This window comes from Apis laboriosa, unplaced genomic scaffold (genome assembly GCF_014066325.1).
Source record: "Apis laboriosa isolate Shangri-la unplaced genomic scaffold, ASM1406632v1 scaffold112_cov148, whole genome shotgun sequence".
NCBI classification, from domain to species: Eukaryota; Metazoa; Arthropoda; class Insecta; order Hymenoptera; family Apidae; genus Apis; species Apis laboriosa.
The window spans coordinates 90,381-104,632 of record NW_025220865.1 but is presented as its reverse complement, the minus strand read 5'-3'; the positions used below and the strand labels follow the sequence as shown (position 1 = coordinate 104,632).

Genomic DNA, 14,252 nt, shown 5'->3' with positions numbered 1-14,252 from the left:
ACAACCGCGACACGAAGTTACAACTATTCCGGAACGTGACCACGATTCCCTACGAAATAACGTTACCAGAGAGCTCATTCCAATTCAATAACTCTCTGAAAACCGGATACACAGGAAACGAGCGTATTTAACGATTCCTCCTTTCCAACCCGGGCGCAAATTAATTTCGAAATAATTACAAGATCTCGTATCTCGCCTCCTCTCTTCTTCTCCATCCGGTTAAAACAGTTCCGTTTCAGTTTTCACTTCATCCAACACATCCACGCGAAAAACGAACGAATCTTCTCCCGAAATATATATATATTTCGAGAGGATTATTTTTTTACCTTTTTCATTTTTCCAACGCGTGTTCCATCCCGGAATGTTCGTTCACGAGGAGAAGGGACAAGGGAAATCGACGTTAAGCCAATGTCGCGATTCAATCTACTCGATATCACGGCCGTCTCGATTGAATATCGACGTGGCTGCGTGACGAACACAGGATGGTCGCGAAAGTGATTGCGCCGATATATATATATATATATACGATTTCAATGGACCACCGGTTGCATCGAGGAGGAAATCGTTATCGTGTCGGATAGATCCGATCGAAAGTTGGCGTCCAATGCGAGCGATGTACGATCCTGTGTAGGGAAACAGGGTGACAATGAGCGATAAGCGCGTTCGAGGACTCTTCGAGCCAGTTGTCCAAGCCCTGTCTGCTCGCAAAACGAGTCAACGATTCTTCTCCTCCGATTCAATGAGTTTTTTTTTAAATTAGAAACAATGTAATTGAAAAACTACTATTTCCTCGGGATAAAAGTTAAATCGAAGTGATCGTATACATGATTGCGATAATTTTTTTTTTTTTTTCTAGAGATATTCAAGCAGAAGGTAAAATTCAGTAGTAGAGAAAAAATGTTCGATTTAATAAAACGAGAGTATTACATCTCGATACGATGTAATTAATAACTTAATTAATGGGAGAAAAGGGAGGAGTGGACAATTCTCGAATTCTCTACGTATCTCGAATCGATCCTCGGATACGGAAAGTAAATTCACTGGTGATTTGATGATAATAATAATAATTCATTTACGAGTGGAATCGAAGAGTCAAGGGAGGAGGGGTGGTCGGGATTGGATTGGAAGAAATCCGTTTAAACGAAACGGGCGTACTCCCGAGTTAATTAAAACGAAATGCTATCGCGATTAATTACAGCGGAGACGGGAAATTATGATCGAGCTAAGCCTAAAAATACCAAGCTTAACGGTTAGCCTGGGAAAACTGGTTGTTCCATATACATCCATATACATTCTCTTGAAGACAGACTTCGCTTTGCTTTGCCAGAAGATGAAAACTTCGACCTTTCATTCCCTATCGTTCAACTTCACCCCATGACGTAACATAATATCTCTAATACGAGAAACATTTCACTGTTTTAATTCTTCGTCCCTTCGAAAAAAAAAAAAAAAAAGAAAAACTTTAATCGTTTTCGTTCGCGAACACGAGAAATTTCTTCTCGACATTGGTGACATTCCACGCTCTGTTCAATCCCATTGAATTCTCGAATTCGCGCGCGCTTGTTGAATTCGATAAAGAAAAGACGATCCTTTATCGCTCTCCCTCCCCCTGTTTCGATTCCCTTCGAGATCAGGAGAGATTATTTAAAGTTTGGAAGGAGACGCGATTCGATTAACGGCGCGTGTTTAATTTATGGCAAGACTATGCGCGGATCAAACGGGTCCAAAACGGGTTCGGTTGATTGGGAATATCTCGGGACCTTACGATTCAAGCTTATCGAAATAGGTAGGTTCGAGGATTTGCAGAGTTAGATTATTGAAACACGTAGCGGTACGTTAAGAGCTTTCAATTTCACATTATTGGGGAACGCAACGTCAAAGGGATTATATTTCCCTCGAATATCCACTAATGCGTTATTTTCACAGTTTGTTCCGATATTAATTTACGAATTTGGATAAACTTGATTTCTTTTGAACCGATCTTCCTTTTTTTTTTAACGATTCACAAAACTTTTTTGTATATCTTATATATCTTCCCGAAGCTTTCTTCGCTTGTAACTTTACTGTTAATTTTCCAATATTTAATCATCATAATATTGGTCAAATTTTTTGGTAATAAATAATCGAAAAGATTTGAAAGAAAGAAGGAAAATTGAATCATCCACCGTCACTCCTTATTTCTCTTACTCGAATTATTAAAATTATGCAAATTAATCATCTATGCAAATAAAAATTTGAACGGCGTATTGTTATAAATCATATATACGCACGCCACGTGATCTGATATCTATGCCTATGGTCTACAATTTCCAATCGTAGGTACACAGCCGACTTTAATAACGGCTTTTCGTGCCGCTTAATCTTGATGCCGGCCTGTGTAAGGAACTCGGCCAACTTAATAACTACCCTCCTCCCTTTTCCCCCCTGTTTTCCATAGCCGCCGTCGCTCCGCAAATATTCGCATCGTCTCTCGTACAAAAAAAGACGCGGAGCTCTCGTTTGGATCGAATTTTTTTCCATTTTTTCAGAGGGGAGAACCGGATTCTAGGGAAAAGCGTTTGCGCGTTCATTTCGTCGAATATTCTAGTATCAATTTTACTTGTACTTCGTTTAAGGGAAAAGAGAAAAAGTTGTTCTTTTTCATCTTCTTTTTAAATAAGATTTAAGAGCACGCAGAGGTGCTCTTATTTATTTATTCCAGTTTTGATTTCGATTGTTGGTTTTGCGATTGTATATTTCCATAATTGTTTTTTTTTTTTTTTTGATCTTTTACTTCATCTTCTTTTCATTTTTCTTCTTTTTTTAATAAATATGATTTTAAGATTGGATATATATTTATTTACTTGGTACTTGGTTTATATTTTACATGGCCTGTAGATTGCCACGATGAGAATATTTTAACCGTATCAATTACTTTATTTTTATTTAATAAATATGATTTTATTCGATCAAGTATACGAGTTTTATTTATTTATTTCGATACATCTTTCTTCTTTGACACTGCCTTGCTTGACGGAATTTTTTCGTTCATGCTTCTTCCTCTCACCCTGTTTTCCGGTTTGTTGATTTTCGTTCAGCTAGTTCATAAACGCGATATCTTTTCTCGATTCCTCCACTCGATAAATCAGCTACACTTTTCCTCTCCTCGTCTTGTAACTTCTTATATATATATATATTTTCTATTTTATGTGTTTCTTCTTTATCCTCTCCGTCCAGTATATCGGGAATTTTCAGGTCTCGATATTGTCTCATATTGTCCTCTTTTTTATGATACATTTTTCGCACGAGATAATTTATACGAGGAATTTCTTTGGAAAAGATCCCAATTTTCGATCTCCATTACAATTCTATCCGCGAAATCCTTCTGTTGGAATTGGCTTTCTAATATTATTACCATGCTTGTACCATGCTCGCCAATATTACCTTATCGCAGCATTGCCTGTTATGTAAAGTACTGGTCACGTAGGTGGTGTACGTATAACATCGTGTTATCCATCGTCTCGATAAACCTTCATAAGTAATTCCACGAACGTTTGATAGGTCTTGAAATATATTTAGAAACAAATCATACCCGAACGAATAACAACAACAACAAGGGAAATATTAATATCCAGTATTTACCGATTGCGAATTCTAATATATATATACGGAGAGTAAAATCCGTGTAATAATTCCGTTCCCTCGCGATTTTGGTTGCACAGAACGCGGGAGAAGGCGAAAAGGATATATCTTCTTATCTATGTATGTAGAGAAAGAGATACGCTTGGATAAACAGATTTTAAATCGAAGCGTATGGAAATTCGATCGAGACTCCAATCTCTCTCTTTTTATATATATATATGGACGCTAAATATTCGATGAAATTAAAATTTGTGATATCGTATATTTTTTAACGTGTAATTTACGAACGTGCCCGCGCAAATTTTATATATTTCTTTTTTTTCTTTTTTTCGTTTAATATTCAATAATTAATCAATATCGGACGATATCGTAATTCTATTAAAGACAGAAAAATTGGAGAGATAATTTTATTATTTGATTCCATTCCTACGCTTCTTTCTCGGGAAACGAGATCTCAAGGATGAAGTTGAAATATCAGTATTGATAGATAGCTATAAATTGCTACATATGATCGTTAAAATTTATGTAAGTAGATAATGATGTTTTTCACGCGATTATTTCTTTATGTTCAATTCGATGTACTGACGCCATCTTAATTTTCACGATGGTTTACGAGTTGGTTTATAGAAGGGATATACACGTATATTATACGCATCGAACTTATTGTGTTAATTAAATTACGTAGAAGCATAATATTTTATGGATGACGAGAAACACGTCGTTTCGAACAGCTATATATATATATATATTTGATCTTTCGATAAAATTCAACCAAGCACGAATTGATTTTTGAGAAAGTATTTCTTCCTCATATCTCAAATCCCACTTTTCAAAGAAAAAACATCGAACATGCGCGCGAAAATATTTTATAACTTTCTTATAATATAAAATTAAACTTGCCTTTTTTCTTCCGATAATATTCAATATTTAGTATATTTAAAAATATAATTTTGAAAGAAAAAAAATTCTATTCCGAGCGTTTTTGATACTTACGGAAACTTACCGAATAAAAATTTTTGTTGAGTGAGTTTTATTTCTTTCATTTCTTCTTCTTTTTATTTCTTCTAATTTTTCGTCTCGCTCTCTTCTCACAAAAGAATCCTGTTACACGCATCATCGTCCAGGATAATTATCGCTCGATAAGTCGTGTCGTCACGGGAGCTGGCACGATCGCTCGGCAAATATTCGTTTCCAGCAACTTTCTAAGCCCCTTAGTGTCTTCGAACTTCAATTCCACGACCGTTCCCTCGTGGAAGATGGATCGTGGAGCATTAACGCGATATCCAGGGGGAGAAGGGGGCACGGTTCGAAATTCAAATCTCAATCTTACTTGGGACGAGAGAAGGAGGACACGTTACGTCTTAATTAGTTGTCCACGGCCAACTACCGTCCAACCGATCGACGAACACGACATTAAACAAACAAAGGGGATTCTATCAGTCCAGTCTGGTATAAACGAGCCACGAGCCATCATTGAGATCCTGCTTCTTTTCATAGATTCGAACAAACACTACTATCTATCGATTGTAAATGATACTTGCAATTGAATTTTATCGTGCGTACAATTTTTTAATAATTGTCATCTTTGAGCAAATTGAGAGTCGAACGACAAAAATTCCTATAAAAATTTTTACTTTAGATTTCTCTCAAAAATGAAAATTTCTAATAATCATTCCACGAGATGGAATCGAGTCGAAATCTGTCCCTGCATCAATAAATTTTTATTAAAAAAAGAAAAAAAAATAACTCGTTTCGTAATTATAATGTAAATTACAGGAAAATAAATTTATCACGTTTCCTTATTTTATAAAATTACAGTAAAAGTTGACAATCAATCGGCACGATGCGACTTTCGACGTGATAATTAGATCATCGACAATAATAATTTCCTATTTTTCTTCCTTCTTTTTGCGGTTCACGTGGTAGATGCGAGTATGCACGGCAAACACGTGACGCTTGCGTGCGGTTCAAAACCGAATGTGATCAATACGCGTACGCGTACTCCGTGCGTACGATCGTCACGTGTGCCATGCGTGATGCAAATGCGTTTTTCATCGTAATTGCGAATTTATCGCGGGGATACGATGGCCTCTATTTTTATTCCAAACGATAATGAATTCCGCGGCTTTCTCCAAGTTCCGTCAAACGAAACACGAGCCTCGTCGTTTGGCTTTGCGTATTACGGTCGCAAGTGACGCGTGCAGGGGAAGGGGGGGTGGGAGAATAACGCGCTAATTAAAAATGAATTAGAACGAGAGGGGAGGGCTGACCGCATTTGTTATTAATCTTACGATACGAGAGAATTCATACGCGAAAATAAATCGGAAAAGTATACAATCTTTTTTCCAAGGAGTGAACGAAGAGTTTTGAAAACTTCAAAAAATTCTCCAAAAATTCAGGAGGAGAGTTCAATTTCGATTCTCTAAAAAAAAAAAAAAAAAAAAAAGGGAATAAAATATTCTTCTGTCCAATAATTCGCTTCAATTTCACATCGTGTCGGAGATTGGCCTCTTGTAGATTTTTTTTTTCGATTCGAACTCGATTAATTAAAAAAAAAAAAAAAAAAAAACGAAGGATCAAAAATTATTATATTTTCAACCCCCTGTCCTAAAAACTCTCACAGTGTCCTAAAAACCATCCTCGCGCATTTCTCGCAGAGCGGGAATTTCTGTGCAAATATTGATTCACCGCGTTCCGGAAAATTGGGCAGGGAATCGGTGTATCGCTCGTCGGCCATCAACTCTCCTCGAACGTGGAGATCCAAAAAACCGACAGCCGCTTGTTGGCGAAGGGATCCGTGCTCGAGACCATCCTCCACGGAAATATATCCACTTCTTGCTATTTAAGAGTGCCGATATACTCGATCGAAGGAGCGGTTGGAAACTTGGGCACGAAACTTCCATCCGGAATTAGGTCGGAGGAAGCTCGAAGAAAGGATGCTCAACAAGTTGGCGAGATGACTTGCGGCTTCGAGTCGAGGATCTGTTATCTATACGTATCTGCACGTATTAAGACGATACACGGAAATTTCCTCGTTACTTGGCAGAGGCGCAATAACATAATAATTCGTGTATCGTTGTCGTTTGGCCAAAAGTTCGAAACTGACTGAATTGTTCATTGATAATGGATTAGGATTACAAATGTATTCGAGTTTGAACGATTATAATTTAGAGATTTAAAAAAAAATATATATTTTTATTAAACTGTCAGTAATTCGTGATAATTATTTTTTAATTGTGCGGAAAGAATGTAATTGCAAAACGATCAATCAATTTCGAAGTTCAAATTTTATTCAAATTCAAAGTTTATCGAATTGTTGAAAATCTTATCTATCATTCGTTCTTTTTGAAGATCGGCCTGTCAAATTTTTCGCAAGCTTATTACCGATGTATCTATTTAAAAACTAAACTTAATAATAAGTAATAAAGTTAAATGATTATCTTTTCCTGTTAATCTATTTCTAAAAAACGACAATGTAGGAAGGTGTTACGATGACGCCGTTAACAGTGTTTGGAAATGTTCAATATGGATTGGGAAAATATTTGCTCTTTGTCCTCTGACACTTGGTTACATGCATCGATCGCGATTAAATTTCGACATTATTGTGTTATAAGGTAGAATATACGCGAGAGAAACAATTAAATCAAATACGCAAATGCTAAGTTAATTCTTAAAAATAGCTACAACATTCTAAATCCAATTCTTTTCTCTTCTATCTAAAATTCGAATGCTCATTTATTAAGAAAATGAAAAAGAAAAAGAAAAAGATTCCTTTTTATCCTTTCGTTTTCACGGACTTAAAAACTTAAAGATTGGCTTAAAAAAAGACTAAACTTAAGAAAGACTTAAAGATTGACTTACCTGTTAAGAAGGATAATCGTCGCATGGCCGGAAACGGATGATTCCCGCTCGTGTCCAGAAGATCAAGCTGATGGACCTCGCCTTTAATCCTGTACAGCTTTCGATGGAAGTCCTCGATCGTTGGCGTATAACTCTCCTCGAACTTGTTGGACAAAAATCTGCGATGAAATTCGTACGCATTTTACATTACACGCGCGATAACTCATTTCGAATAAACCGTTAAAAAAAGAAGGTTCGATCGACGAGGGATAATTATAAAGCAAATTGTTATTTACGAACATTTCGCATCTCGATTTTTTTTTTTCCTTTTTTATTTTTTGGGATCAAAAATATATTCGCCGGGACAAACGAACGTTTACACCTATGTGTTTCGCGATGGATTATTTTTCGTACGAAATTAAATCGTTTGTTCTATTAGCGCGAACCGGCCAAGTTCGATCATGCGGGACGTGAATCGAAAGGGAAGGAAAATATCGAAAATTTTCACTGCGACGCGTTAATAATCCCGTTGGAAAAGTTGTCGGGAGACGATCCAATTTGTAAACGTAACTTTTGTCGAATGCTCATTTCTGTTTGTGAAATTAAATAAATATATATAAATCAAGTTTTAAATATTGAATCCTTTGTTGTACTTGGATTGTCGTAGATTCTGCATCGCGTATAATTTTTGATTTTACTCGATGCGCAATATATTATTGCGCAATAATACAACGTTATATATATTCAATAAAAATCTATTTTGCAAATTACATGTGCATACACGATTTCAATGGAAAGAAATTATTATAGATATTTCTCCCGAAATCGTTGACGTTTCCATTAGATCTTCCATTCGTGTGTTTTCAAGCGTTACGCGGGTAAAAAAATATTTTATTTATCTTCTCTATCCCTCTTTATCGATCGACCACGAAACTTTTTTAATAAATTTTCGAATGGAAAATCTTCTTGCGAGTGTTAACAAATTGTTAAACAAAAAGCAATTTATAATTATACGTATTCGATAAAAATTATAATATTGATACGAAAGAAAAACGAGCAAATATCTTTACCGTCTAATGCAATTTACAAGAATTAAAATCTATTAGAAAAAAGAAAAAAATCATACGAGAACAAACGAAAACTATCGAAACAAAGAAACAGAAAGTAACAAAAATTGCTCCGGTTCCAGTCCAGAGGATGGTAACGTAAGACCAGAAGAATGGAATCATCGAGAAACCGAACTAGAAATTCCCGTGGCGAGTCCATTAGCAAGTCGACCGTCGTAAACGCGTGGGTAACGAAACCGGAGACAATACAGGCCGCATTTACACCGAACTGAATCGAATTCGAGGCGAGCTCCAAACTCCTTGTTTAGAAACGAAACTCGCATCGTGAACAAAGGAAAAGCAACGAGCTCGTCGCGACCCCCCTCCCCCACCGCTGTTGTTGAAAACAAATCGCGTTGCAAACTTTTCGAATCGGATCGAAAAGGAATTTTCGATCATCCGCTCGATCGGTGGTAAATCTGTGACACGTTTCCCACACTGGCCAACACTTGTCCATTTTCTCCCCGCCGCGGTTAAAAATATCATCCTGTTGAAAGCGCCTCTGATTTTGAGGGTGGAAGCGATCCGATGCGATGGTTTCGTTCACGGTACGTTGTAAAAAAAAAAAAACAACAAAAATATTATTCTTTAAACGATAGTAACGATTGTTTCAATATTTTATAACTTATTTTATAGGAAATTTTCAGAAATTTGCCAGAGTTTCATCATCGTTCGAATGATCGTTGCTATTATCGATGAAAAAGTGTTAGACGCGGTGTATATCGATATATATATAGATATATCGAATGTAATTATCGAGCTTTTTTTTTAATACTGTTTTTTTTTTATCGATTTTGTAGAAAAGAAATTACTCGATTATATTCTCTGTATTTTTAATGGAATTTTTTTGCGAAAAAGATTCTGAAATTTGAAAATTTCCTTGTTTTTTTTAATCATCAAAAAGCTGCGAAACAAATTACGTAATCCTTTTATAAAATTTTTCGTTGATAGATAAAATGAATGAGTTACATTAATCAAAAAGAACGATGAACGATAATGATAATGTTAATTTGTTTGACAAGTATAAACGACGAATCCTTTTTTTTATAAGATAAGATTTAACGAAATCGATTTGAACCATTTATATTTCCTCACATCGAGATTTCAACGAGATGATATTTTTTAAATCGAAAGCGGTATACGTATGCTTTTCATCGATGAAAAATACAAGATCGTGGGGAAAAATACAATAATATCATCGACAGAAACGCTTTGAATCGCGATACAACGAGGAATTTCTTTCGATTGTACGTCGAATCAATTGCGAATAATATTTCAAATAAACGCTCGGTTACCATTTTGAACGTTGTTTAAAAAGTCTTTGAACCTTGCTTGCTTTTGGCCTGGATAAAAGATTTTAACGCAAATTTATGAATTCTTATAAAATAAGTTATAAAATATTGAAACAATTACTATCGTTTAAAGAATAATGTTTTTGTTTTGTTTTTTTATAAAAATATTAAATTTTCTATAAAGCAAATCTGTTTCAGAATGTTAAATATATATTTCGTAATTTTCTAGTTAATAATAAATTTATGTTATGATCAAAGGAATATGATATATTCCTTTTGACCATTTTTTTTTAAGTATAATAATTCACTCCGGATTTTAAACTAAAAAATATAAAGTAACAACCTTGGTCGCGTTTCAAAATCCGAAAATATTTACATTTTTTCGTAAAATTATATTTCCTGGGCATGTGTCACATGTATCCGACCCAATTTCTGTAATTCAAAAAAAAAAAAAAAAAATGAGAAGAGAAATGGCAAGAAAAACGTTTTCAGCAACGTTTATTTATTTCTACAATTTAATATAATCCACTAGGATATAAACCTAGTAAAAATTCAAGCTCGTTTTCATAAAGCGATTCCTTTAAGCGAACCGATGAATTAAACCACGAATTTTTAAATTTCCTCGTTTAGATCGATTCTTCCAAAGAAAAATATTTTCAAACATTTACAAGAATTATTTCTCCAATTTTTCCATCTCCAATATATAAAAAATATTTGAAAATTTTGAATACTCGAATTCTTAATAATAATTAATATCGGATTGTTGCAGATAACGATCGAATTCTTGATAAAAAAGAACCTTTAAATCCTATATCTTTATTAAAAACAATATTGAATCAAAGTTTGATCCATCTTGTTTGTCGAAAAACATGTTATATGTAACATTTCCTTTTTTTTATAACAATATATGTTAATAATAAAATAAACGATACAAAAAGTCACGATACGTTTTTATCGGCCACCATTGGTCAGTTAAAATAAACGAGAATCCATATATAATTGATCGATTTAATTTTCCTTCTTAATAATCTTCTCGATGTGCTCGTCTGCCGCGCCCGTTTCATACTAAAGTCGACGATCATATGTATTCGTTCCCCGATTATCGAATAATAAATTCGACTTTCGATCGTTTGTTTATATATTCGGTATGTTTATATATTCTCGACTTCGAAAGTCGGTTTCGAAACGCGTTAATAATTCCTTTGTTTATTTCTTACGTATATTTGCCAATCGCAATACTTTTTGCACGTAACACGTTTATTTACTTTTTATATAACAATGCAAGATTTTTAATAATATCTCATTAACGAAATAATAATTCAATTTGTATCCACAAATTTTTACAGATTTTTTTCATATTTATTATTTATATTTTTTATACATTGCAACAACCTAAGAATTCCCCCTCTCCCCTCTTTCTCTCTTCTTTCAAAATAAAAAAATATATATATATATATAAAAAGAGAAAATTAAAATTACCGTGCTACAATGGCCGTTTTGCCAACTCTCGCGCTACCGAGCATAACCAGACGATAGCAATTGCGGGGTGGTGGTTTGCATGCGTCCTCCTGCGAGGACGTGGACGCGGGGCTGGGGCTGACCGGGATCGGAAGGATGCCATCCTCCGAGCCTGAGGGCCCCTCCAACTCGGGGCCCGCCTGTGCACCCCTTCGCCCTCGATTGATTCGTTGCTCGGCCTCCTCTGTTGCGCTTCCGCTTCTGCACAGCCTCTGCGCGCAGCACACGAGTCGGCCGCACGCCTCCAGCTGAAACAAAAATCCTTATCAATCGATATTAATAATTATTTTCGATCGATTCGGGTTCGAATCGGGATCCTCCAGTTTCGATGTGTAACTTATATAAATCTGCGAAATATTTCATCCTCGATAGATTGATTTCGAGGCTTGGCGGGGCGGGGGAGTTTCGCCAGTTTTAATTTATTTATTCACGATTGATTCATCCAGTTGTATTGATGTACGTTCCGAGCGCCATGCAAGTTTCCTTTCTAGAAAAAATATCGGTGAATATAAATTTTATTTTGAATATTCATTACACGAAAAACGAAAAAAAAAAAAAAAAAATTTGTGTTGAAAAATTCGTGTAAAAATGTGAAACGATGTTTTCAGAGAATAAGCCTTGTATGTAAAAATTTGTTAGAGATCGATACAGATGGTTTTTTTCTTTTTTTTAATGTAATAATAAAACGAAGAAGAAAAGAGGAAAAATGAAATATCTAATATTGGTAATTGAAAAAAAAAAAAAAAGATTGATATCTTAGAGTGTATAAAATTTGGAAATAATTGTTGCGTTTGAGAAAAGACAAGTTAATGTTTTGCATTAAAATATATATTTTAATCGATCAGCAAGTTTTAATAAAGTGTCAACGCAATTGTTTTTTCCTCGCGTGTATCGAATTTTCATCAATCAGCAAGTGTCATCGCCGATTCGAAAAAAAATGTTAATACGAAACATAATACGCTTTCTTTTGAAAGTGAACACGATACGGGGAAATCCAATATTCTGAATACCAGTGGAACAAATTCGCGGCATGTGATCTCGTTAAATTCGACGTGACGCGTTTTTATGCTCCGCTGGCGTGTAATTGGACGTGCATAACAGAAATTATATTTTCTACTACTTGGAATTCGGCCAAATTTCGCGGACTTCTTCCACTACTTGTGCATTCTAAATTAAGGACAATTAACGACATCTCTTTACCTTTTCGACAATTTAACGTTCTATACGCGTTATTGCTGAATTCTTGAAATATTATTGATTTAAAAATTTTAATTTTCGTTCTTACAAAATTATTTTGAAGTCGTAAAATTTAAAAAAATATATATATATATATATATATGTAATAATAAATAATTAATTTTTATGCAAATGTACGTATTTCTTTTTTACATCAATTTTATCTGGATGATATTTAAAATACACGAAAATGAATTTAATTCTGAATAATTATGATAAGATATGATATGACAAAACATTAGGACGCGACGAAAAATTTAAATAAAAAAAAAAAATATTTTAACCCATAAATTGGATATAAATAATGCTAATTTCCCGGAAAATCACGAAAAAAAATCGTTATGTAATGCAAATGATCATAAGTATGTGCATAATAATTAATTAATAATAACATTTCAGAAATAAATCTACGCTTAATCTATTATTTGCATATATTCTATATATAATTTAGAACATATATTAACCAATATGATACGTATATTTTCTACAAATTATTTGAGTATTTGAATATTTGAATATAGTTTTTAATTAAACGAAAAATATTAAATGCAAAACTTACTTCAACTATTGCATATGTGTATATATAATGCGATATAGAAGAATTCAGGAACGAAAATATTGGAATCCTCAGCGTATATTACAAGATATGGTCAACATTCCGACTGCGCGATAAATATTGTTTACGTAGCGTGAATACGACAGATTTAATTAACAGTTTTAATTTTTTCTCTCATTGATACACGTAACACCGAGTTAACGAAGGTTATCGTGATCATCGATGCAGTTGTTTAATTGGAAAAAGTTCTTGTTATACGCGTATTATCGGCTCGAAAAATGCCCGTTTGTTGGGAACATCGTGCACGATTATTATATGGGTTGGAAGGAAATGTATATTCGAAGAAGATATAATAATTTGATCAGAAAAAAAAAAAAACATTTTAAAAATATTTTTGCGCGTTTTTTTTACGATATCGCGAGCCAATTTGTTGAAATGCAAAAATATACGAATTCCATGGGAAATTTGATCCGTGGAATTTTGCGCGTAAAAACCGACGAATAAATCGGCGGGAAAAAATTGAAATTAAAACGGTAAATAATTTTTAATTACCTCATTTCATTTTCACCGATTATTTAAATCGAACTGTATTAAATTAAAATTAATTCAATCCACTATTAGTTTCACCACTGAATCAATTCAATAAGTTTTTTTTTTCAATTAATAATTTTCGTTTTTTATTTTCCAATTCTTCAGTGGTCTCGTGCGCGATAACAATTCAATTTAAATACTTTTTCATATAAATTTCTAAAGATTCGTCGCTTTTAAACCACCATGTATTTTCACGTATGTAATTAAACGGACATTTAATTAAATGCGATTTTAGGATTCCGACCTGGATTCGTGACATTGTCGCCCAGTAGTGTCGGTTAATTAGGTTTGATCAATTTCTATCATTTATTCAGATCGAGCAATTAGCATGCACAGATCGTAGAATTGGTTAATAATAATTTCGTTTTACTTACGCCGATTGATAATCTCGAGACGCGAATTGTCGATGAACACGTAATTTCCGGTACAATTTCAATAATTAAAGGATTCTTCATATATATAAGCCGGTAAAGTCGAAATAAATTCACGCGA

The 14,252-nt window shown here is 34.2% G+C and overlaps 1 protein-coding gene across 2 annotated transcripts in view; it reads right to left on the bottom strand.

Annotated features, from left to right (window-relative positions):
* Positions 1-14,252, bottom strand: part of LOC122712351 (dexamethasone-induced Ras-related protein 1) — a 57,316-nt gene that overhangs the window by 11,425 nt on the left and 31,639 nt on the right. For both annotated transcript variants that reach the window (XM_043931934.1, XM_043931926.1), the window contains exons 2-3: positions 11,339-11,625; positions 7,483-7,640 (exon numbers count right to left, since the gene is read on the bottom strand). In XM_043931934.1, coding sequence (XP_043787869.1) covers positions 7,483-7,640; positions 11,339-11,382 — 202 coding nt within the window. In that variant the 5' untranslated portion in view covers positions 11,383-11,625. The remainder of the gene's footprint in view (positions 1-7,482; positions 7,641-11,338; positions 11,626-14,252) is intronic.